Source organism: Thunnus thynnus, chromosome 10, assembly GCF_963924715.1.
Source record: "Thunnus thynnus chromosome 10, fThuThy2.1, whole genome shotgun sequence".
Classification (NCBI taxonomy): domain Eukaryota; kingdom Metazoa; phylum Chordata; class Actinopteri; order Scombriformes; family Scombridae; genus Thunnus; species Thunnus thynnus.
The window spans coordinates 16,748,080-16,773,586 of NC_089526.1; the positions used below are offsets into that span (position 1 = coordinate 16,748,080).

Here is a 25,507-nt window from a genome sequence, read left to right on the forward strand (position 1 = left end):
TAAAGTTTGACCAGACAGTGTAGGGCTGCTCAGATCACTCCGAAGTCAGAGGAGTGACTCATTCGATCTCTTCAGTAAGGTAAGTCACCTCAATCTCCTGTCTCCTGGTTTTGGAATAGTTGAGTATTTGGAGTGGGTTTTTTTTGGGGTTGTGAGTAGGACAAAAACAAGGCTGCATCTCTTGGTTTTTATAGATTGTGTTTTGAGTTTGTGATACGTTGAGTTTGTTGAAGGAGTGCTGTGATCTTGACTTGACTTTGGCAGGGCCTTAGTGTCAGATGTTGGCATATCTGACAACTAACTGCTCTGTCTTTGTGGGTTCCTGGGTTGTTCTTGGTGCCTCGCTTTGGGGGGAAATTACCTGTATGGGACACTGGATTTGGTATCATAAAAGCTGAAATCTAGGCTGTCAAAGGTCATCTAGTCATTGCGCTGAAAGAAGAGAGAGAAAGAGAGGGCCTGCAACGTCCAAATCACTGTGTCCCACAGCGTTGCCACTTGATTCATACAGTAAATAATTCAATTTATACATATTTCCCTCACTGTAAGTCAATGTAGGTGAGTGTCTGTACATCAGTAATGTCAATATATGGCTTTTTAGTTTAACATTCACCAGTCAGCAGGTTTAAGATGGGACAAGAAATACTAACAAATTACAGAAAAAAAGTTGGAAACTTCAAGTAAAATTTGTGTTCTGTTAAAAAGGAGTGTATCAGGTAAGTGACATTTGAAGTATGCAGTGCTACAAAAAGGTCATTAGTCACCACTCAATGTCACCTTCACTTTTCTGTGGTAGCTAACTTCACCCTTCTTTCTTTCTTTGCAGCGCAGTACAAAAGAACGACTCTCAAAAAGAGTCCAGGAATCATAAACATCAAAACATTAATGGGAAATTGGTTAAAAAACAGTAATTTAATGCATGTTATGTCAGTTTTGTTTGACATTAATGAAAACTAGTCATGTTTTTTTCTGTGGTTATGCAAAATGCTGGAATATGAAATTTTATTTAAAAATACTGTAAATATTCTACAGTCATCTTGAAGATACTGTAAAACTGAGATTATAATTTGTTTGCTGAAGATACTGCTGCTAAGCAACATCAAAGTCAATGACACATAAAATTATGATTTAATCTTCTACAGAGAGAGTTGTTGTTTTTAAACACAAAATCTATATGTGAAGAGACAATGTTATTGTAGACTCTGAGATTCATTGGGGTTACAAACACTATTCATTGACCTTTTGGTACCTGCGTCATTGTGAAAAGAAATCAAGTCTTTCACTGCATTTAAACGCTGACTTTCAGTTTCTCCCTGTGAACTGAGGTGTGTGGTTCACCTGGTTGTGTAGGCGGAGCCACACATATGAGGACTTTAAGTTCCTATTCAGCCCAAAGCATGAGGCAGAGAGCAATGCCGTGTACATGCATGGACTGTCAAGGACAAAGGATGGATTTTCTTTGTGAATCAATAAAACATCGCACTGGGTTTAACTGTTTCTAAAAGGATTATGCAATAATATTTCACTATTTCTACAAGCATGAGATATGAAATTAGCAGCAAATGAAGTGGAAAAAATGAAATTTAAATGTGTAATTTAAATCCTCCTCTTCATGTCACCTCTCTGCCTCCGCAACCACCTATCCCCCATATCTCCTCCTCCTCCTCCTCTTCCTCTTCCTTCCCAGACTGTGATCATGACACCCATGGTGCATCTGTTGTTGCTCCCACTCCTGTTCAGCATTGTGAGTACATAGCACTGCTGCTGCTGTCATGCAATACATATTCATAGTAAACACTTGAACCTGTGAAACAGTCAATGTAGATTAACGCTTAGATTTATTAACATATCATCTCTGGAGCAGTTTTGGTACATAGGAACTGCAAGAGTGCTTATTTATTCTGTACAAATTATAGTCAGTATGTGTGCAAGAAAATCTTTGGTCACTTATTTAAATCGCTGTGTAAAATGTGACTAAACTGAATGTCAGTGCTTTGTGAGTGGCGGTCTGTAGACTTTGCTCTCCTGTCCCCCAGTGGAATATAAGAAATCCCCAACTTGCCCAGTAATTTTGGTTCAATAAATAACTGGGCTGTAAAACCCTGCCCTCAATGTCTGACTACATTTGGTTACTGCACAGAGCTGGAGTGGAAAAAGGGCAAATGTGGGCGTGAGTTTGAGAGGTTTCATTCCACCTGAGCATGTGTACTGTATTTGATGACCCTTGACCTGTGTGTGTGTGCTCTGATAGGCTGGTGGGACGAGTCTGGAGGAGAGGAAGGGCCCATTGGCAGAGTTGGTGCAGTCAGTGCCAGAAGGGACACCCGTGCCCTATGCCATCTATCAGGTATTACACACATGCCAGCCAAGCCAAGTCTTGTCAAAACTCGCTGTCATGTGCAAAACATTTTTCTATATTTTCAGGTTTTAAGCATTTCAAGATGTTTGGTCACTTAACCTCTATTTTTTAATAAAAGGCATGTTTAGTTTCTCTTTTGTGTTCCTCATCAGATCTGTGATCAAATCAAGTCTCAAAATGCTATAAAATAATGATTTTTTTTCTCTTCTGTTGTCATTTTTCATCACTCCATAGTTTCAGGCGACCCATGCAGGTGTGAACAGTTTCAGGCTGACTGGAGACGGCAGTGATGCCATTAAGATCTCAAAAGATGGGTGGCTTTACCTGGAGAAGCCTCTAGAGTGGTCTCATGATGCCAGTTACAAGATGACGGTAACGTGGTCTTCTGTCTTCATATAAACAAACCTAAAACTATACTCTTTGTAGAATTATAGTATAAATATAAACATGTATTTATATACATTTCTGTGTGTTTGTGTGACTTTATGCAGGTGGAGGCATTGGCAGATGATACAGTAGTGGAGGGTCCAGTTTCTGTGACCATTAATGTGCTTGACATCAACAACCACGCTCCACAATTCAACCAGAGTGGCTATTCAGCTTTGGTCAGAGAAAACAATCCAGCAGGTGTGTGTGTGTGTCAGGAGTCCTCAAATAAGAGGAAAAGAAGCACTCCTAATGCAAAAAGCCACTTTTTTTCCTGCTAACAGCAGCCCTAGGCACAATTTATACAGCTGTATTGTATGTGCACATTTAAGGCAACGAGTACACAGTGGCAACAAAAATGGTTGCTCCTCTCGTGAAGCGATTCCTTTCCCCCAACTTTTCTAGTTTGCCTTTTTAGGAACTCCTTTATTTATTTATTTTATTGTGCATGTTTGAGCCCATAACCCTAACTGCAAAACACATACTTACTGGAAAGGATTTTTATATTCATTTCCCTCTCGTTCACTCTCTAGTTTCTGTTCATTTCAGTATATCATAAATATCAACTTGCAGAAAAATTAGTTAGATCACATATAAGATCAGATATCACATCACAGTGAACATTTAGTCTTTATATTTAGTCAAAGTTACAGTTGTGTGATAATTTGGGCTTTGAAAACGGATCCCTGTTGTTACATTCAAAGACTCTCAGCCTGCTGCCAAAATAACATTGCATTTAGAAAGTATGAACGGTGTGAAAAGTAAATCATGACTTTGGCAGGTTCTTGGGTTAAACTCCACCACCTGTAGGTCAGTCTTTACAAATTTCATGCTATGCAGGCAAACTTTGTTCAATCCAACAAAATATCAGGCTGCACTTTGGGGAAATGTGTATAAAATAATGAATAAGACATCTAGAATATCTCCATTTGATGGAAAGGTGCAGCCTGGAAAAATATTTCACTCAGTGTAAACAGCATATAACTTTGATGGACAGTTGATACAACACATTAATACGTTACTGTCAGACAGTGTGAAATGAGATTATTTTTCCAGCCTTAAAGGTACTTAAGGGGAAATAAAATGGGAGGACTGTCTTGTAAGGGGTTAAAAAGTGTCTGTTTGGCAGCAGGCTCTGATTTTTTGGACGTGGGTGCTTTCTTGAATGCACCACTGCAACAGTTTCTCAAACAGTCCCTTGTTCCAGCTGCAATGATGACATATCTTCGGCAAAAAGTCAAGCAGCTCAAGCAAGTTTACAGTCTCTGCAAACCGATTTTCATACTGTACTGTCCAAAAAAACTCAAAACTACTGTTCTTTGGAATATGTTTAGCAGGGAGGCTAGTAGACTGCGGTTCTTTAAGGCTATATTATTAATAGTTTCTGTCTGTTTGGGTCAAACAGTTTTCTATTCCAATCATGTAGCCTCTATATTTCTGTTTGTACTGATGTGAACCAGCCAGCACAGCATCTCACTGTGGTAAGAATTTAACATCCATTTTGTCTGTTGTTCCAGGTGTCCCGTTTACCCGCGTGTTTGCAATGGATCAGGATGACCCCACAACTCCCAACGCTGATCTGAGATATAGCCTGGTCAGCCAGATCCCCAACAAAGGCAACACTGCCCTGTTCCAGATAAACCCCAACACTGGAGAGATCTCCACCACGAAAGAAGGTGATACATACATGCCTGTGCACACACACAGATACACAAATATAAACACAGATGCACAGAACTAGGTGCACTCTCCGTGGGAATGTCTATAATCTGTCCATCTCTGCCTGTAATCTGGCAGTATAGTGCCACTGTAAATCCAGATTACACAGCTCATCTTGTGCGCTCAAGATTAACACTGATTGGAGGCAGATTGCCTAAATGTGTCGCGTGATGTTGATCACTGATTACTTTGAGTCTGTTTGTGGGTCTGAGGGAAAGTTTTTATCACATTTCTCAGACAGCAGACCCTTATGAGAGCAGAGAAATTTTCCTTGTAGGCCACTGGTCTATATGAAAACATGTTTGTAATTTGATGTATGTGTTTTCTTCAACAGGGGAAAAGATGCTGAAGGCCAGAGAGGCTGTCCAGTATGGCAGAGGAGAGGAGCGGAGCATTGATGATCTGAAGACAAAGTTTGAAGAATACTGTCCCGCTCCAACGATCCCCTTTGAGCAAAACCCCTTCTTCTCCTGTGTGGAGAGAGCAGGTTTGTGTGCAGATGGGTCTAGACCAGTGTTTTTCAATACTAGTCCTGGGGCAACCCTGCCCTGCATATTTTAGATGTTTCCCCGCTCCAACACATTTGATTCAACTGAGTGGGTCGATATCAGGCTTCTGAAGAGCTTGATGATGAGATGATTATTTGAATCAGGTGTGTTTGAAGAGGGAAACATGTAAAACATGCAGGGCAGGGCTGGTCTAGAGTAGAGCTACAACATTTAATTGTCAATTAGAATATCGATTGAAAATTAATCAACATCTGTCTTCACATTATATTAATTGTTTGAGTCATTTTTAAAGCAAAAATGTCAAGAAAATCACTGATTCCATCTTCAGTAGTGTAAATATTTCCTGGTTTGCTTAGTTTTCTGTGATAGTAAACTGATTTTTTTTGAAAAGCTGGTTGGACAAAACAAGACGTCACATTGGGTTCTGGGAATCTGTGAAAGGCATTTTTTGAAATAAAATAGAAATAGTCACAACTTGCAGTCTAACGCAGCCTCTTGGATGGTGAAGCCTGAAAACTATGTAGAACTTTACAAGAAAAGTTTAAAGAAGAATTTAAAAAAAAATCATGATAATAAAATGATAAAATCTCACAAAGAGTTGAGAACCACTGATCTAGAGTGTGACGCACAACTGCATACTCACACTTAAATTCATTTTGGTGTGTGTTTCTAAAATCTCCAAAGTCATGAGTGATCCCACTCACAGGTTTTTTGTCTTCCACTTAAAAGCTGGAGCTCATGATGACACAGGGTGATAGATGGTGTCAGTGAAGATAAACAGAAGGAATGATTGTCAGCGATTAGTGCGGGTCGTGTGACTTATTGGGTGTTGAGTCGATGAGTTCAACCAGGGAGAGCGGTTAAGCCATCACTAATTTCTATGATAGGATCAAGAAGAAAAGCCTCAAACACTGCGGCTGAAGTAAACTCAGTGTGAAAATTAGAGATCTACTGAAATGTTCTTGTGGTTTCATCCCTTTCCACTTTCTTTTTGTTGCTTATACAATGTCTCTAATTGCAACCTTCAACTTCCTCTGTGTGTGGTGACAGAGATGAGGAGGCAGAATGTGGACCCCATGGAGGACCCAGACTACACTCTATTTGTGCGCGTGCAGGACCTGGGAGGAGAGGCAGAGACTGCACTGAGTGGAAACACCAGAGTTCAGATCGTTGTACAGCAAAACCTTTGGGTCAATCCTGGACCCATAACTATTAAAGAGAACTTAAAGGAAGCTTACCCTATGGTCATCGCAAAGGTGTGGCAGGGCAGATAAAACAATTCTACACAAATCTCACAAATGCACTTGTTAAAGTACTTTCACTACATAATACATTCACTACAGCTGCTCTAATGTCCATTAACTGACTCACTTCCCCTTTCACTCTGGATCCAGGTCCAGTCTAATGAGCCCAGCGCCATCTACAAGTTAATGCAGAAAGAGCGAGAGCTGAAATTCCCCTTCCAGATCAGAGAAAATGGAGAAATCTTGCTGACAGAGGAGCTGGACAGAGAAGACAAAGACATGGTAAACAACGAAGGAAAAAAAACGTATCTCATGTAGAAATAAAGATTACCTTTTAGAGAGTAATCTTGAACTTCTGTTGGTTCTGTTTCAGTACATCCTGGTGGTGTTTGCAGAGGATGACAATCAGAAAGAGTTGGATCCACCCATGGAGATTCAAGTTATTGTGGAGGATGTGAATGACAACGAACCAGTGTGTGAGGAGAATGTGTTTGAGGTGCAGGAGGATGAGCCTGCAGGTAAGATGTGTGTATGATTATCACTGATAACCTCTTCATGGTGAAGAATGTGCCACATATCCTGGAACATCCAGCCAGTATTTCTCTCACCATTTGCTTTGCGTTCTGTTTCTTGTGTTTCTGGTGCCGTTTTTCAAACTTCCAAGAATTACACTTAAGAATGATTTAAGGAGCCAATTTAGGAATAAAACAGTTCTTTTTTTGAATTCATTCAATATTCATTATATTTTAAATTTATATTCATAATATCTCCAGTAGCAAAAACCATGTGACATTAATAGCAAATAATATGAATTAAATAATAGAAAATTGGCTAAAATGGAAACATAATGAAAGTTAAACTGGAGCATGAAAGACATTCTGCTGCCAGTAGAGTTCATTAAAGAAATTATATAATAAGGAGAAGTTTGTATTACATTGACAAGTGCAATGAGGATGCATAGAAAGTTATTGCAAATGAAATAAATGCCAGCTTTATTCTTATTTGCACCCCTGATAAATACAAAAAAAAACAACAAAAAAGAAAAAGTGGTGTAACATTTCATCAAATGCTCAAATCAAATGCAAATAATAGGCTAAACTCTTCTACTCTTAACCAACTAAGAACATCTTTATAGCTCTCTTAAATTTAAGAAAAGATAAATATTCTTAAGGTCACAAGTAATAAAATGATTGATTCTTAATTTGATCTTTCATATAAGTTTGATAGATACAGGCCCTCATCACTTCCTGGTTCTTGTGTTTCCAGGCAGCCTTGTCAACAAGCTGTTGGCTCATGACGCCGATCAAGAAGGGACACTGAATTCTCTGCTGACTTACACCATCATATCCCAGGAGCCACCCACACCTGCAGCCTTCTCCATCGATGCCGCTTCTGGACAAATTCAGACGTTGCGCATGCTGCGGCGTAAAGAACACCAGATATATAGCCTCAATGTGAAAGTCAACGACAAAGGTAACACACACGCTGTGTGATGAAACACACCTGTGAGTAAAAGTTTTCACTGCAAGCTGAAGTACTCATGACTTATGTCTCGCAGATTACAGCACAAACTGTAAGGTCATCATCAAGGTCATCGACGTCAACAACGAGCTGCCTCTGTTTGAGAAGAATGATGTAAGTATGTTAACAGCATGTGGTGAGCCAGATGTGGCGTGATGCTTGTTTCTGATGCTGTCTGTGTGTGTGTTGGTGTGCAGTATGGCAGCCACACTCTAGAGGAGGACACACCATTGGGACACACAGTGCTGACCATCAGAGCCACAGATGCTGATGACCCAGACAGCGGCAGCTCCCGTATTGAGTTCCACATCTCTGCTGGCAACGATGATGGCGTTTTTGCTGTGCAAACAGATGGCAACGGCGTCGGCCAACTGGTCATAGCTAAGGTATGGTATCTCCATTTTCTAAATCTCCTACACAAACATACACAGATGATTTCATGCAATACACTGATCTTTAACTTTCATAAGCCATCTGAAATATTTGGGGTCCCTTGTACCTTGAAAAAGTTCCCAATAAACCTCATACAGTTTATGTTTTGTATTTGTTTATATACCCTTGTGAAGGGATACAACGAGAGATTATTTGACTACAGATTGATTCATTTCTTGTTTGATTAAGACATTTATTTTATAAAAAAACAGAAAACCTGAGTCTGAGTTTACTTGCTTATGTCTAACCAACAGTCCAAAAGACCCAAAGATATTAGACTTATATTGATAAAACCTGCAAATTTTCACATTTAAGAAGCTGAAACAAGTGAGCATTTGACATGTTTGCTTGATAAATGAGTTAAACAATTAATTGACTATCAAAAAAGCAATTGCAGTTCATGTTTTGTCAATAGAATAATCAATTAATCAACTGTTTCCGCACTACTTTTATATATGTCACTCTTGGGATGGGAGTGTTCACCCAAAAACCTAAGAGCAGCCCAGTAACTTTATGTCCCGATGTTATGGATCAAGATGCATATCACACAGACGTTAGAAATGAAATATTCATCATTTCATACATTACTCGGCAGTACTCGTCGCTATTGTATTACAGCTGTTGGTCCAAGTTCTCTATTATCTGTTATATAAAATGCCTGCTGTGTTGGATAAGTATATGTTACCTAACAAATAAATTCATAAGAAGATAGTACAGAATATTTCATGGCAACATAAACCTCTGAATCACAACTGTTCTGTGATCTTTAGAGGACTCTGCAGTGACCTTCAACGCGCTCTCTGCCTCCCTTATTCCTGGTCCCTCTAACCAGCCCATCTCTCTCCTCACAGCCTTTGGACTTCGAGTCCACTCCCGCCTATAAGCTCCAGATTGATGCTCGCAACCCTGAGCCTCTGATGAAAGGTCTGGAGTACGGCAGAGAGTCCACAGCCTTCGTCTCCGTGTCTGTCAATGATGTGGATGAGGCCCCAGAATTCAGCCTGGACATCCTGCACGTGACTGTGCCTGAAAACACCACCAAGGGAACCGTGCTGCTCACTGTGGAGGCAAAGGACCCAGAGGGCAAAGAGATCGGGTAAAAACACACACCAACGGCCGCTCAGCATCGCAGTTAGAACTGATTCAAGTACAACAGCTATACAGGGGGTTTGACCTGGTAAAAGTGTGTAATACAGTTAATATACACAGTAGAACATACTTTAAGTACTTTAAGTTTTAGCAGCAATGTTCCAACACAGATACCCAGGTGGATCTATATCTGTATGTACTCTGATAAGAGTGTGTATGGTAACAGATACTTTACTCAATTTACCTACACAGAATCTTGAGTGTGTTCATACCATTAGGAATATTTTACACTTAACATGTTTTTAATATCTCTAGTGGTCCAGCTGGCCTCTAGCACTTTATTACATGTCAGAGGAAGACCATCGCTAATAAAACACAACGAAGGGAACTCTGATTCCAGGGTGCAGATACTTTTCTGTTGTATGATTCATGAACCTTCAGGGTTTTTTTCTGAGGTTTTGTGGATGCACACATTATTCTACTAAATATTCTAGGTAAATACCAAGCGGTAACCTCGCAGTGCCTTAAGCTGCACTTCCTCTAACAGCCACTAGCTCCGAGAAAACTTTTATGGAATTGAAGTGACTGAGAAAACTACCAACTTTACTTTTCAAATACAGAACTCAAATTTTTTACGTCCTCTGTTGTGTGCTTCGGAGGCAATTAAAAAAAAGCAAAAAAAGAAATGTAAGGTCTAACTGTAGGTAGGTTTGGGTTTGTCTGAGAGTCTGTTACATTTAACTGTGGTCGCCTCATGTTTCCTCTTCAGCACCCCTCTCCCTCCCCCACACCTTTGTTCAAATTTGGATTTTTTTGGCTATGCAACCAAAAACAAACTTCAAAACACCCTCTTAGAAATCCACAGGAGACAACACTGACACCATGTTCATGTTCGTCTGCAGTTTAGGAGCCAGACCCTTACTAGATGTTCTGCATGATAGTAGCCTGAACATAAACACACCACATGTGTTTATGCTCTCATAGCTTCAAAATAGTTACATTAGATCAGCTTTGATTTACTATCACTGCTTTCCTACTGGCTACTAGTTTGTGGTTTCATTTGTTACGACCATCACATGTGCAAAAAACAGACTATTGATTTGTTTTGGCTACCAGTTCAATGTCTGAAGTGTCACAGGCACTTTCTGATATCGTCTGTGTGGATTTGTGTGTAATTGCTCTACTGTGTTGTGCAGTTTTAAGTTGGACGGTGACGCTAAAGGATGGCTGGTGATCGATTCTGCCACTGGAGAGATCAGGACTAAAGACAAGCTTGACAGAGAAACCCAGGAGGAGTTTGAAGTCACTATCACTGCCTTTGAGAAGGGTAAGATAATACAGTTCAGTCACTTATTATAAATTCCACACAGTTTTAAAGTTAATTCTGGTTTAAAATACTTTTCTGGTTTTATGCTGGTTAATTAAAGAGTAAAAACTGTGTTAACAAGGAAACTAAGAACATTTCTGTCTAAACAAGAGCACCATATGGAAGTTTATCCATTAAAGGATATAGTTCTTATTTGTTGATGTTATAATTTTCACTCTTCGATTCCCCTCTACAGAGCATCCGGAGAAGGCAACTGATCGCGTCATGTCTGTGAGGCTGCTGGATGTGAATGACAACGTTCCCAAACTGACGGAGTCCCAGGCCTTCATCTGCGTGAAGAAGCCCGAACCTGTCATCCTCAAGGCCCAAGACGCAGACAGCGCCCCCTTCTCTCAGCCTTTCACCTTCACCTTGGCCCACGGCAAGAAATCCCCCAACTGGGACCTGCGCACTATTGACGGTAACACATATAACATATAAAAAAAACTCACATATTAGAAGATGTTAGAGAAGTGGATTTTTGTATTTTTAGATGTGATCACAGTCTTGTTTCTCTGTGTGCAGATACAACGGCGAAACTGACTCTGAAGAAAATACCAACTGAGGATAAAACCTTCACACTCCCCATTAACATTAAAGACAATGCAGGCATGGGTGTCACACATGCATTTGAGGGTGAGTCTTTAAATTAAACTTAAAGGGTTAAGCTGGCAATATTTTGCAGTTTTTTTTACATCAAAAAATCCCATGAAAGAATAAAGCCAGCGGTGAATTGATCCTACTAACAAGTATTATCTGATTTAGTTTTTTGCCCTGAGCCATAGAGCTCCATAATTGTGCAAAAACACATCAATCAGCCATGTTGTTACACTGGGTGACATGTTCCTTCAGTATGATGAACATGGGCTCTGTAGTTTATTTTGGGTCAATCCCACAAACATCATAGTGCTGCTGTAAGTACTCACTAGCCCAAACAAACGTGTATCAATCCACCACTGAAAATAGTCCCTAACAAATGCAGTATTTTCTCCTATTTGAGTAACTATTGCGAAAAACTACAGTGCCCAGCTGTTTTAAGAGACTACTGAGCTGTTTTTGAAATGAAAAAAATATTTTTATGAGCAGTTTTTTAAAGTTATATCTTCAGGAGGAAAAAGCGGCTCGTGGTTGAGAGCTACTGAGGGGGTAGGGAAATCAAGAACTATTAAGAGACGAATAATGTGTTGTCAGTTTTGGTATTTTTGTGGGATTTGACGACAACAAGAAAAACATAGAAAAAGCCAGCCATATCCGATCAAATGACACTTTACATCATTGTTTCTGATGATGGTTAAATGCATGTGTGTGTTGCTCTCTACTCTCTATACTCCAGTGAGAGTATGTAACTGCACAGAGCTGGGCTACTGCTACGTCGCACCAGGTGAGCACAGCTTCAAATACGGGATGGGAACCACCATCGGGATCCTGGCTGGCACTCTCGGATTCTGCAGTGAGTTTGACAAACATCCTCTAATGTTTTTTGTTCTGTCCACAGAAGAGCGTCACACTGTACAATAATGTTATTGCCTTGTGTTGCTATAACTCACCGCTGTTTTTCCGTCTTGTTGCAGTTCTTATCTTCATCATAGTGATCAAACGTGTAAATAAAGGAGGCAAGAAAACAGCTCTGACTGAAGAGGGGGATCCCATGATGTAGAGACTACACACACACACACACACACACACACACATATTTGTATTTCTTTACTTGTGAGGACTCTCAATGGCATAACACACTCCCTATTGCCTAACTTGAACATCTAAATGCTTAACCGCAACCCTTTTTCTAAACTTAGCCTAAACCTTATTCTAATCTGAGTCTTTTTTTCTATTTTAAGAGAGTCTTTTCAACATTTGACAAGTGAAAACAGATCATTCTTGTTCATTTATAGTGTTTTTTTCTTTTAATCGATGTGAAAAAAAAAACAATAAATACATGCATAACCCTCAAACAGCCCTTTTAGTACGTGACCTCCACCTCAAGGCCTAAAACTCAAAAAGGTCCCAACAAAGACTTATGTTTTGTGTGCACACACACATTTACTTTAGCTTATTTTATTTTATTTACAAGAGAGAGTTGAGCTTGATTAATAGGTGCTGTGTCTACTTAATTAACTGTTAGTTCCCATCCTAATCGCTCATTTATGCTGCTTGTTGACTTAATTTATTAAAAATGTGACTCCCAGACTCAGATTGTTTCATTAGCAGTTTCATCATCTCAAGTGATTCAGTTTGTCAATGTGCCCCTGAGCTTGTTTTTGTTATTCACTTCTGCTTGAATGTAACAACCAAATGTTGAATATTGTGGATAGCTGGAAACATCTTTAGTGTAATGTTAAGAGACGTCTTACACCCTGAATGTCGCTTAACAGAGTGATGAACAGTAACTAATCTGTTTTGTAATAAGCAGTTGCTGCTCTGTTTTCCAATAAACAAAAAACTGGGAACTCATTATCATTGTTTCTGTCTGTGTGGGTGCGTGAACATGTCAGGCAGACGCGTGGTGCTGCAGGTGATCGGTGACATAAGACATGAATATCTCAGCTTTCTCTTCGCTCTCTTTCATCAGGTAGCCTTCTGTTCAGATTTCTACTCTATTCTTCCAGTCATTACTATTGCTTCTGTCTTTCTCCCCCCCCCCCCCTTTCCTCCTCCTCCTCCTCCTCCTCCTCCTCCTCCTCCTCCTCCTCCTCCCTGCCTGCCGGTCTGTCGCTGAGTAGTCAAGGCCGGGTTACTGCAGAGAGTGGTGATGCTCTGACTCATCTCTTTAGACAGCGGGAGAACAGGCTGCAGATTGTTAGTGGCGCTGAAAGGAGGATGGCATGATTGTGGGCTTTTGTGCCACACAAAGAGGCCGCAACACACAAACAATACACGCAGAGTGGCAACACAAAACACACACATGTGAGAGTTGAATGTGGATGCCACATGTGCTACCACGGCCATGCATCCCCTCCAATCCATGTGCCACGTTTGTGAGTTGCATCATTACGTATGTGTGTGTGTGTGTGTTTGGGATGAGTCATTGAAAGTCCTGCTTCAGCTTCCAAAAGCCAGAGTGGAGTGAGCTATAGCCTTATAATGACAAACTCAACATGGAACATCTCCAGTGTTTATGTCTGTGCTCTCTCTTCACCTGTATCCCAGCAACAAACACACACACACACACACAGTCCTGGGTAGCTGGTGGCAGAAGTTTAAAGATTGAGGGCCAGAAAAGAAGAGGTGGAGGAAAGACATGTAGAGTAAACTGTGATGGATGACCCGACTCTGGATATGAAACCTCACAATCACCACGCAGACACACATGACTTTGTTTTTGGTCTTTACACGTTCACCCTCGCTGTGTTGGGGAACCTTTTTATTCTAATATAGAAATACTAACGGCGTATTTTGGCCTTTCACCATCATCATCAACAGTGATCGCTTGATTTAACACCAGCTAAGATTACAAATTTAAAGGCCAAGTCAAAAATATGTCAGATTTATTACATTTGTTACATGTCTATGTTTTCAGAGTGGGGAATTTGTCAGCCTTTTGATTGTAAATAATATTCACCCAAAAGATGAACACATGATGTGATTCTATTGCTGTTTTCAACCTCTGAAGTATCACCTTTTTTCTTTTCTTTTTCAATTTTTGCAATTTTTTTAAGGCCTGAGCACCCAACTGAGTTCAGTGCAGGAGACATGCACCTGTTCCCTCTTATAGATTAATTACATTCTGCAGATCTATATGTGTTTTCAGCTTCCAATGATACAGTAAACTGATTCTGTACTCTGTAAAATGTAATAATTGACACAAATTTGTCTCTTTTTGAGTGATAGTTGTCAAACTGGGGAAGAAATATCATAGTATCTCTGAATATTGGGAGCCTGACAGATTGTGACTGTCCCAAGTGATGGATAACACTGCCTGAATTAGGTGTTGAGCTCCTCTCTGCTGTAATATTGTATATAAGAAAGTCAGTTTGATTACGTGTTTTATCACACATCACGCATCTTAGTTCCACAGAACTATACAAGTGTGTTAATAAATGCCGTAAGCAAATGTGACTCTTTTATAAACTAGTCATGGAATAACGTCTGTGCTGAAGCGGAAATGAGGCGTGTAACAAAAACCAAATGACTGAAAATGTTTTGTGGAAGTGTTTAATTTCCAGTAAGATGACTAAATGTTATCTGTTACGTAAACACAATATGTGTTTTGTACGCTTACAGTAAATGGTGATGATCAAAAAAACACGTCACAAAGTTTTAAAACGAGAAAAGAGTAAAACTCATTTCTTCTCTTTGTAACAATCTGTCATACAAGAGAATAAATTAGGTCACATATTCAACTACAAATAATCCCTACATACAAATATACAAGTTATTTCATTTAGACTTAAATATTTCCCTGTGAAATGTGTTCGTTTATAACAAATAAATGTGTTCTTTGTTGGATAATATCAATAATTTTATGTCAGTGTTTGATTCCAGGCATTAGTTCCCCCACAATACTATTTAAAGACTACAATATATGGGACTTAGTGAATTGTTACCTGGAACCGTGTGAGGATATTTTTGATCACAGTTACCTAGAAAAAATTCTAGGTCATTGTCTCTGCCAGAATGACTCATTCCATGTTTCATTTCTACCACTATAAAACAGACAAAACTGTCACTACAATAGTTTTTACTCTTTATGGGTGCCTGTAAATATTGTCTATTTTGGAGACGTTGCCATGGTAAACAGCTGTTGACTTGTATTAGTAATGATACTGGCCAATTGGCAAGAAGTTGCACCTTGTTGGAAAACTAGATTTTTTTTGCCACAATTAAGTGCCAAAACAAACAAGTATGTGTCTCATTGAAAGTCCTTGCTTTTCTTTGTCTTTAGAAGTTTGAAACCTTTATTAAAAGAGTGGCAACTCTTTACTTTAAATCCCCTTATTTAACATATATAAGTAGTCTATAAACAGTTATTTAAGGGTTTAGCACGCACTTATGTGGTGGAAAAGCTGTAGACCATGTCGAGGTGTCTTTGAGCAAAACACTGAATAACAAACGGCTGCTGATGAGTGAGACAAGTGTCTCCCAAATGAATGCAGCGCAAAAGTAAAACTAGACCATGTTTCCAGGTTTGGTTATATAACATCTAGCATGCACATAAATAAAATTCATGGAAGATATTTTAATTTTAGGTTTTTGTTTAATTCGCATATAAACTCATTTCATTGCACAATTGCAGAGCACAGCTGTTACACAAAATGTCCATCAGTGGATGGAAGTATTTTACGTCACCTGGTAGCATGTGTCATTTTAAAAGTGACAAAATTAAGTCTACTCATAGTTAGTATGCATACTTAAACAACATGATTTTTGACTGAGCTGTTCAGATAAGATATATTTTATTGTCCTCTTAAACAGAGAATTTATCTCCAGACGTACTTAGATAACATCCTCATAATCACACACTCCCAATAAGATAAATGAAAAACCAGTAAAATAATATTGCACTTGTATTGCTCATTGCACACTCACCATAAAACCATGAAATATTTCATGTCAGTGTAGACTCTACTATAAAGTGCTCTGTGAACATGTAACTTTCCAGTAATAAAACATTTAACTGCTGCTATTTAAAATCTTAATGGAAGATGGAGCAAAAGGAATTGAAGAACTTAACTGCTGCAAAAAATATAATTAATTGAGATTGGTGGTGAAACAGTTCCAGGAGAACAAAAAATACCTGTTATAAAATTTTTAGAAAAACATTTTGCTCTTTGTGAAGCTGTAAAATGACACAAGTCATGTATCATTTTCTGTGTGTAAGTATGTTGATTTCTTGTATACTAATTGCAAAAAGCATATAGTGTAAGGATTAGTATAGTATATACTGTGTGCAGTAGTATGTATACATATGTAGTATGTAATAAGAGCATAGCATAGCAACAGTTTCATCTCATGTATGACACCGTCTGGTACTACAGCATCATCTAGTGGCGATGAACAGACCGCTGTCACAATGTTAGTATGTAACTATCCTGACATCTCATGAAAATAACGTGTCACTGTCATATGTCCTTTTTTTAGCGACTGCCTTGCCAGTCAAGGCTGTGCTGACTGTCACACTTGCAACCCGATACACATTGACCTTCCAGGTGTTTGTAGGTTAGTGGGACGGTCCTGCTGCAGTCCAGGGGTGTTTCAGTCAATGTCAACTAAAACACACAAGACCACCAGGCGGTGTGTATAGTTTTATTAAACCATTCCATATACAAAACTTAACCCACATAAGTTACAATTTATACATACAACTGTAGATTAAGACGTGTAACATAATGCTAAAGCTGAATAAATAATTGTTAATACTCAAAAACAGCTTCTTTCAAATTTACATTCTGCTCATTTGTGTGAGTTAAAATACAGCAAACGCACAGCCGCGACCCTGTGATTAGTGTTTTACTGGAAGAGTCTCAGTAGAGTGGTCTGCTCCTGCTTTCACCATCACAGAAAGTAACAACCTGAACTGCTAACCACACAGCTAATAACCTGCCACAAAGAACAGAAGATGACAAGTTTTAAAATGCGTCCCTTTAAACCCACAAGCCTCTGAAAAGAACCACCAAACTCTAATGTCATGATGGCGACATGCGTTTAGTTAGTGTGTTTGCTTAGAGATTCACTTGCAGACTTTGAATCCACCACCGTCGCTCTAACCAAAGTAGTCTTGTACAGGAAATGGAACAATTCACTTTATCATTACACGAGAGAGAAGCCAGGTATGTGTCATTCAACCTGTAGTGGTGCATAGTAAAAGACCTGTTAAAAATACAGTGCCGTCGTTAAATATTCGGACAGTTTTGTTTTTGCTCTGTCCTCCAGCGCATTGGATTTGAAATGAAAAGCAATTACTGTGACAGTGGTTGCCAACCTTTTTGGCTTGTGATCCTTTTAAAATGGCTTGTTGAATGAGTAGTTGAACCACATTCCTTCTCTGATGGTTTCAGGTGAAGGATTTTTAAAGGCCTGAAGAGACAAAAGTATCCAGAATTGAATTAAAATCAGAAAAATAAATAGAATTTTGTGTAACAGGTGTATCCGTCTTCTTTCTTTATCCCTACAATCATTTCATGACTCCTCAGATTTATCTTGGGGCACGTTGTGGGGGGGGAGGGGTATTCACCCTCTTTGGAATTTCTATCAACAACTTCCACCCCGAGTCCTTCAGCAGACGTGGAGGTTAAATCTTTTGGCACAAAAATCTGTTTGTAACAGCATCTTGTCGGCCACATGGTGAGGTGTGTATGAAACAGTTGCACAAGGATATTGGCAGCATAAATAACATGTTATGAAGGAGACTTTGATCCAGACTTCAACAGAGATTTTTAACTTCATATGAGACCGGATCTTCTCTTGCACTGCATACAAATAGAAATTCTTTACTTAAATAGTGTTAAAACAAATTCATCCCGACCGCTGGACACATGTGGACAGATTTTCTTAATATGGATTGTTTATCCGCAGAGTGTGCTTGTTGGTAGCGTACTCCTCAGTATGACACCGGTGAACAGCTTTCGCACAGCTCAGGACTGCCCTTCCTGTCTCTGTGCTCCTATCACGTGAGGGTTGAATGGAGCGACGATAATGGTGATGTCATCGCGGTACATGCGAGCGAGCTCCTCCGGTAGTGACAGCATTTTAGAAAGCCTCTCGTGGTCCACTGTGCCGAACTCGTTGTTTCCCACCGCATGGCGCATCAGGTGGGTCGCCGAGTTCTGATCCTCGAAAGCCGAAGATGCACGAGCTTTCCTCTCTTGCAGCAGCCCCTGCATCTGTCCCAGGGTAACCCTGTAGCCTCCAACTGTGAGCGGCTGATGCTGGTGCACCCCTGTTAAATATTCCCCAACAATACGAACCACTTCCTGTCTGTGGAGGGTCTCCCAGAGGCCGTCAGAAGCAATCACCTGAGTTGCATTCAGAAAAGACACGACTGTAACAGCAGATACTGTAAAATAGTTGTTTAAGTTATCATGCCTCAAATTAGAAGAGTACAAGAGCAATTACAAAACACTAAACATTCATTTTGTGGAGATACTGCCACTGAAAACTGGTTATGAAAACTAATTCTTTCTTCACAAAAACAATTTTTGTCTGCAAAGGTCACATAGTTCTCATTTCAAACCAGCCAAACAATTTGCAATCTTGAGCCTTGAAGCTAAATAATTCCTTTAAAGAAAGTCAAATCTGTTTTTTGTGATCTTCTTTTTAAAAGACATAGCCCACTCTGTCTTTTTGAACACTGAACAGATCCAGAAAGGAATTTTATTATGCAATTTTAGCAAATCACAAAATGAATTTGCTATACATGATCAAATCTGCTGGTGCGGCAATACAGCTGCTGTATTTACTGTTTCCCATCAAATATTTACTTAACCAGGAAAACCTCATTGAAATTAAACATCTCTTTTTCAAGAGTGTTCTGGCCAATAAGCGGCAACTATGATGAAGTAATACAAAATATCTGTCTCAAGAACAGATCAAAGTAGATCCATTATATCCATATTTTCTCTTAAGAATTTTGTAATAAAAAGTGTAATTTTTGTAAATAATATGCATACAGCACTTTATATTTTGGTAAAAAAAAAAAAACAGAGGATTTGCTCGTCTCACCATGAAGCGATCCTGTGGCCGCAGTTTGTGGTACGTGATCTCAGGCTCAGCCGTCAGGTAGGGGGGAGTGTGGTAGTTTGGGGGTATAAACTTCGTGTGTTCATTTTCATGGAGCTGATCGGGTCCGGACTCCAGCACTCGCTTCTGCAGCTCAATGCTCCACTTGAACTTCACATCCCCAAACGCACGGAACGGCATGAGGAGGCCAAGCAGCCGGTCCTGTTGGGGGGAAAGACGGAAGGAGACGGACACAGCAGATGAGGAGGTTTTAATAAACGATATAACGACAATGAATGAGGCAGATTGGTAGGTACAGTACCTGTCGTATAACTGTTTTCCTCTCTGACGGAGGGTGTTCACCCCGTATCCGAGCAATCTCATCCTCGTTCTGAGCGCTGTGGTCATTAGAGAGTGTGTGACAACTGAATGAACCGTCCTCCTCCTGCACTCCCAAAATAGCCCGAGCATCACCTGAATTGGCTATAAACCTTTAGAAAGAGAGAGGAGGGGCAGAAAAATGCTTAGAAATATTTCATTCACTCAGGTTTATTTGACTTCAGAAGAGAACCATTTCACAACAGGACACATCTGTTTGGTCAAGAGGAAGTTTGTAATTCAAATAAAGAAAACACTAAGATAAGTTTTACAGATGTGTGTGTGTGTCTATAATCCGTACAGGTCTTGTCCATCGATGTGAGCCACACACGCCGTTGCTCCAGAAAAGGCCACTCTCAGAACCCAGTAGTGCAGGAAAGCATTTGGGTCTCCAACCTGCATGGCAAGATAACACGTGAGCCTTCAGACAGGGATTTGTTTTAAATTACACGAGGGAAGCGATGACACCTGAGCTCCTCTTTAAACCATAAAAGTTTAAATTTGGATGCTCACATTTTTTGCACAGCTGCCAAACAGCAAAGGTGATATTCAATACGAATCTTAATGTGTGAAACTGAACTCCTGTCCTGCAGTCGGACCAAATGCAATGACTTGCAATTTGATTCAGACATGAATACTGATGACTTGGGATTTAGCGACAATGACAACTTTGTCTTCTCAAGAACTGTCTTGAATTTGTGCCTAAGCATCTAGATATATAATATAAGCTTAAAGTACATGTGGACATGCGCTTTGCCATGAAAATGTATCTTATGCAACATGTCACTGTGCACCGCCTCAGGGCGAGAATGCTGCGAGTCAAGCTGCAGATCAAGCACTTTAAGCTTCATTTACATAGATTTTACATGAACTTCTGTTACAAGTAGTTTCAAATGCAAAACAAGTAAATATATATTCGCCTCCACATTTCGATTGCAGTTATCCAACATTGACTAAATATCTAGACTGTCAACTTTGATGAGTTGATTTTTCATCCACAGCGTTGCTGCCCTAATGTCTATTTCACAATACGAATTTCTGAGTAAAACTGAGAATTAAGCTCCAAATTTGGAACATGACTAATGTTACGGATTCTGTTCAGCAAAGTTAAGGAGGAAGTCAGACAAATGTTTGCGGGTCTTATGGAGAACGTGGGCAAGATGCTTTTGAGAGAACCAGCAGCTCTGTTTCACATTAAGACAGTAGACAGTTCTCACCTGAGCCTCCAGAGAAATGTCATTGTCCAGCCTTTTGAAGGCATTCATCAACGCCTCCCGCGTGTCTGGAACTTCTCCTGGGCTGAAAACACAGAGAGAAAGAGGGGGGGGGGGGGAGATATGTATGAAGAGAGAGGAAATCAGAGGTTGAGAACAGAGACTAACAACTACACTATTGGCAAAACAACAGATGGGCCTGTGCTGGTGTGGGCGTGTTGCTACAAAATACAGAAGAAAACAAAGTAAGAAACCGGGATGTCCAGTTTGAAATGTTAGCAAAAGCAAACACACTGAACAGCAATTTATTACACCTCAAGACTTTTCTCCTTTGTCTTGATGCTGTTTTCTAGTCCTCACCTGGTGAGATCTATTAACTCCTGCCAGTAGGTTCGGAGGCTGTTGAAGTAGAGAGTCTGAGCCTCCCTGCTGAAGTAGTCATTGGGGTGTTTGTGCCACTGCAGGATGGGACTGAGGGCCCTGCCAGCCTCCACCGCGGCCTCCAGCTCACACAGTGTGTCGTGGGGCAGCAGCGAAACCGCTATGTAGTAAAAAAGCCTCTCACTCAGCGCCTGGCAAAGAGAAGGAGAACCTGAAACTTACACATTTCCCAGGAGAAAACTTCGGCCAGTGTACAGGCTTATTTGTTTACACTGTTAGATACTGTATAATCTGTCCCACAAAAAAGAAGATTAAACAATAAAACAATTGACAGTTACTTAATTCCTGGACACGCTTCGATAACCAAATGGTAGAAGCTTTAGCGTAAAAAAATAAAATTCAAGACAGAAGTAATATTAATATAGTTTGGCGCTTATGTACTGCAATTTCTTGTTACTCATCAGCTGTCATATACTCTGACACCAATATATCAGCCTAGTTTGGAGACTAATTTGACATTTTCAACTTGTCAAAACATCCTCATTTGGTGATGAAAGAGGCATCCTTTTCTATTTACACTGTAGCATCACTCAATGAAAATCACTTGTACAGAACTGTTTGTTTTTAAACGAGGAACAAATCCTCTAAAGAGCAGTAGATTAAACACTAGATTATCATGACAGGTAGCACATGATAACAGAGTCAGCTGTACCTGAGCACAGGCACAGCCAGCATGGCCATCAAACACACCCAGCAGCATTCCTCGTGTCTGCAGGCATGTGGCGGCACTGCGACGGTCTTCTATAGGAGCGTTGGCTGGCAGCTGATTACTCTCAAAACCCATCACCGATGACACATTCTTCCCATCGAACTCTGGCACCTAGAACCACAATGTGTAAAAATAATAAGATGAAAGCTTTCATGTGGAGAACGACTGGAGGTTGACAGGCAGTGTAAGTGTTTTCTGTGTGTGTGAACGACCCCACAAACCTTGAAGCTGTACTCGTTGGCTTTCAGAATGGAGTTGACCTGCGGCGGACTGAGGATGTAGCTGTGGAGCACTGAGGTTGTCTGGTAACATCTTGAGTGTTGGTGACTCTGCCACATATGGGACGGCCACTTTGAGGCAGGTCGGTGAATGATGGGTCCTAAGTGGGACTGGTGTTGTTGGCATGGTAACAAACCGGAGGCCAGGACCTTGGCACGAGGCAAACCCCTGAGCAGCTGTGATGTTACAGGCATGGCTGACGGTGCGCTGCAGACACACACAAAGAAGCATTGATCTTCACACACCGACGGTAGATGCACAGACATACAAAGTTCAAAGGTACAGCAGTCAAAAAGTAACAGCTGGATGTCCTTCACACAAGATGAATTAATTTTCAAAGAACACACTGTTCTCTTTAGCACTATTTAGCAAACAATGTGCAAAAAGTAACAGATCATCTGATTAGATCTTGAAGTTGGGACAGGTAGACAGTTGCAGGATTCCTAAATTCTGATTAACTGAACAACAGTAACCCACCACATTGGCCAGTAACTTTAGAAACCATAACTTTTGTATACTTTAATATGCCGTATAATCTTTGGCATTTGACTTTTTTTTTTCCATTTCATCCCAGCTGGTGACCATTCACATATTTTTCCTGTGAGCAATTCAGATTTAAATCAGATCAATGGTTCAAACAAGTTGCTGATTAACTGCTTGTTGTCTGCAGAAACCTAAAACTTCTGGAAACTTCCATCCCATTTCTCTACTCCCTGGATGGTAATCAAGCCAAACATTAGGAAAATATTAGATATAAGGGCATTAAACAGGAAATTTAACTGTAAGATGAAAAGATCCATGATATTAAATCAGTGTAAATATTAGTGGCTGCAATTAAAATGTGTATCTGAATATTTGTTGGCCATTAAAACTTTGTTTTTGGCAGGTAGAATTTGTTAACCGTCTTTAAAGGTCAGTCTTCAAGGTAACTTTCGGACATTAGATGCGAGGGGTGAAGAATGGAAAAGGAAGAGATCAGGCGTGAAGAGCATGGTGGTCATAGTGGAGAAGGTGTCTGAAGATGATACCTTCATATTGAATTTCAATGTTTTGTCATCATAACATTATAGCTGCATTTCTAAACATTTAAATGAGTGATTAAGAAAGGAAGCAACATTCCTCTGAATAATCTTTATATCTTGCATGCAACATCTTGCTCAACAGGCATTCAGTGCGGGAATGTCAAACCTAGGAGACATTTTTGCATAACTTCAGATTGTGAAATTCCAGAGCCTTATTGCAGAAATGAAACATCATGACTGACAACATTTAATTTTTTTTGGTAGTAGTTTTGAGACAGTAAACTTTGTGTACTAAGGTTTCATTAAAATGTGAATTGGAGATTGCACCACTAGCAAAGCATGTGTTGGCTTCAGTTGCAGCTCAGAATAGGTCAGCAAGACTAAAAATAGCTCTGGCAAGAGTTTCAGCATTGACATTTGAATCTTGAGAAATGTTATTTCAGGTCATGGCCCATTGAACTGGATACTGACTGGTCTCTACATCTGATATGCCCCCCAATTGCATAATTACATCTGCAGCTCCTCAGATCTTTTTTTGTCGGTCTGGCTCTGGACAGAGATGCAGCAGCGGCACATGCGATGACAGCTCAGTTGAAAATCTGCGCTGCTTAAACGTTTAAGTGAAAATGCCCTGAAGGCCTAAATAAAGCATCCAAAATATCCTCCCAAACTCACGGTATGTGTGTGAGAGTGAGTCAGACAGACCACAGAGGGCCCGTCCCAGCTATGCAAGAAAGTTGCCATGTTTGTTATCATCACTAGCTTTCCCTAGCTAGCAACAAGGCAAGTCTATCTAACCTCAGAGCAGTTAGCTGGACCTGCAACACTTAAAAAAAACCGTTTCAGAGCTGTATGACTTACAAGCGGTGCCACAACATGACATTTACAGATAACGTGAGCTCTCCAACGGCTACGACGTGCGTCCGTAAACCGGCTTCATGCTAACGGTAGCTAGTCTGAGGTTCACACCCACTATCTATCGCTCACATTAGATACGACCGCACCCGCAGAAAAAAAAACCCTCTACAGCTAACTGTGTACAAACCAAAACGCGTGAACAAAGAGCAAAACTCAGACTGACCTCAACCGAAGGATGTGGAGAAGTTGTTGAAGTTCATGGTTTCACACCGACCCCTCCGGTCTGCTCTGTATCCTTCTGGAGTGAACGCTGATTGGTGGAGCCCCTGACAGCCGCTGTGACGTCACGGCAGCCCTTGTTATAAAACCTGAGAGGTGCGCTTCAACTTCACAGACTGGTACTGAGGTTAATTTGAGATTTTTGTACCTCTATAATCTGCAACAAACTAAAGGTACGTATTTATTCTGGACCTGTAATTTCATACTTTCTAATTTGCATGTTTTTTCCCCCCATAACTTCTCCATTTAAAGGACAAGACAGCTATGAAAACAGTTTAAAAAAATTATTCCAAACCACAAATAAATTCCTGAACAGACACAAAAGCCTGAATGTTTTATAAATATTCTATGGATTGACTTGACTGTGCAAACAAACTACACATAGGAAACTCTCAAAACCTTACACCTCAGGAAGAACATAAGCAATGAGTAATTATATACTGGTATAATCATATTTATATTTAGAATATCTAAAAAATACATTTTTGGTAGAGATCTTTCTGCAAACTACATTAAGTGTTCATTAAGCTGAAACAGTAAATAGGCAAGCAGAGAAAAGTTGTGGTTCTTTAGCTTGTTCGCACCGAAAAGCCAAGCCCCCTTTTTTTTTGTTTCAGAGTGACTCAACTCTGAACTCTCACAGGTCACAAGGACAACAGCTGTCCTTGTGACCTAGATACACAACAATATTAATATATCATTGGTATATTGTAGCTTTGAGTTTTGTCATTCACATTTTATTGTAGTGCTCTATGTTTTTACTGTCAGTGATGTTGTGGCTGGGTATTATACTGCATGATATTATGGAGCACTATGCTGTTTCAGAAGACTGTATTTAACTGTAACTGTTTAACTGTCCTTAGTTGTTGTTTTGTTTGTTTTGTTTGACAATTATCATGGACACACAAGGAATTTCCAAAACAATAATAAACTACAAACTACAACTACTATATATCATGTTATAAGGATATCAATTAAGAAATTCTTACTGCATAAAATAACCAGAT

At 39.9% G+C, this 25,507-nt stretch overlaps 2 protein-coding genes across 3 annotated transcripts; one reads left to right on the forward strand and one right to left on the reverse strand.

Moving 5' to 3' along the window:
• cdh17 (cadherin 17, LI cadherin (liver-intestine)) lies at positions 1–13,116 on the forward strand. The gene is made up of 19 exons (XM_067601574.1): positions 1–79; positions 1,688–1,744; positions 2,252–2,347; positions 2,594–2,731; positions 2,851–2,986; positions 4,303–4,461; positions 4,839–4,991; positions 6,064–6,269; positions 6,408–6,539; positions 6,631–6,775; positions 7,524–7,730; positions 7,816–7,892; positions 7,976–8,164; positions 9,062–9,306; positions 10,496–10,626; positions 10,862–11,086; positions 11,191–11,301; positions 11,999–12,115; positions 12,237–13,116. The coding sequence occupies exons 2-19, from the start codon at positions 1,697–1,699 to the stop codon at positions 12,320–12,322; spliced, it is 2,601 nt and encodes an 866-aa protein (XP_067457675.1). The 5' UTR covers positions 1–79; positions 1,688–1,696; the 3' UTR covers positions 12,323–13,116.
• A 3,778-nt stretch (positions 13,117–16,894) lies between these two features.
• Positions 16,895–24,555, reverse strand: pdp1 (pyruvate dehydrogenase phosphatase catalytic subunit 1). 2 transcript variants are annotated; one of them, XM_067601576.1, is made up of 9 exons: positions 24,445–24,555; positions 22,284–22,548; positions 22,006–22,173; positions 21,273–21,484; positions 20,916–20,997; positions 20,000–20,094; positions 19,643–19,811; positions 19,324–19,542; positions 16,895–18,617 (listed from the first exon to the last, which is right to left on the reverse strand). In XM_067601576.1, the coding sequence occupies exons 2-9, from the start codon at positions 22,533–22,535 to the stop codon at positions 18,237–18,239; spliced, it is 1,578 nt and encodes a 525-aa protein (XP_067457677.1). In that variant the 5' UTR covers positions 22,536–22,548; positions 24,445–24,555; the 3' UTR covers positions 16,895–18,236. The 2 variants fall into 2 exon arrangements, with proteins under 2 accessions (XP_067457677.1, XP_067457676.1); XM_067601575.1 differs by lacking the exon at positions 24,445–24,555 and adding an exon at positions 24,225–24,256.
• Positions 24,556–25,507: the final 952 nt, after the last annotated feature.

What these genes read in the sequence shown, in the direction of transcription:
- cdh17 (XM_067601574.1), top strand. Translation starts at nt 1,697, where the DNA reads ATGACACCCATGGTGCATCTGTTGTTGCTCCCACTCCTGTTCAGCATT. An exon ending in TGCCCTATGCCATCTATCAG is followed by an intron (nt 2,348 to 2,593) that starts GTATTACACACA and finishes ATCACTCCATAG; the next exon opens with TTTCAGGCGACCCATGCAGG. An exon ending in ACCCTATGGTCATCGCAAAG is followed by an intron (nt 6,270 to 6,407) that starts GTGTGGCAGGGC and finishes CTCTGGATCCAG; the next exon opens with GTCCAGTCTAATGAGCCCAG.
- pdp1 (XM_067601575.1), bottom strand. An exon ending in ACATTTCTCTGGAGGCTCAG is followed by an intron (nt 20,095 to 20,915) that starts GTGAGAACTGTC and finishes CTTGCCATGCAG; the next exon opens with GTTGGAGACCCAAATGCTTT. An exon ending in CACATCGATGGACAAGACCT is followed by an intron (nt 19,812 to 19,999) that starts GTACGGATTATA and finishes CTCTTTCTAAAG; the next exon opens with GTTTATAGCCAATTCAGGTG.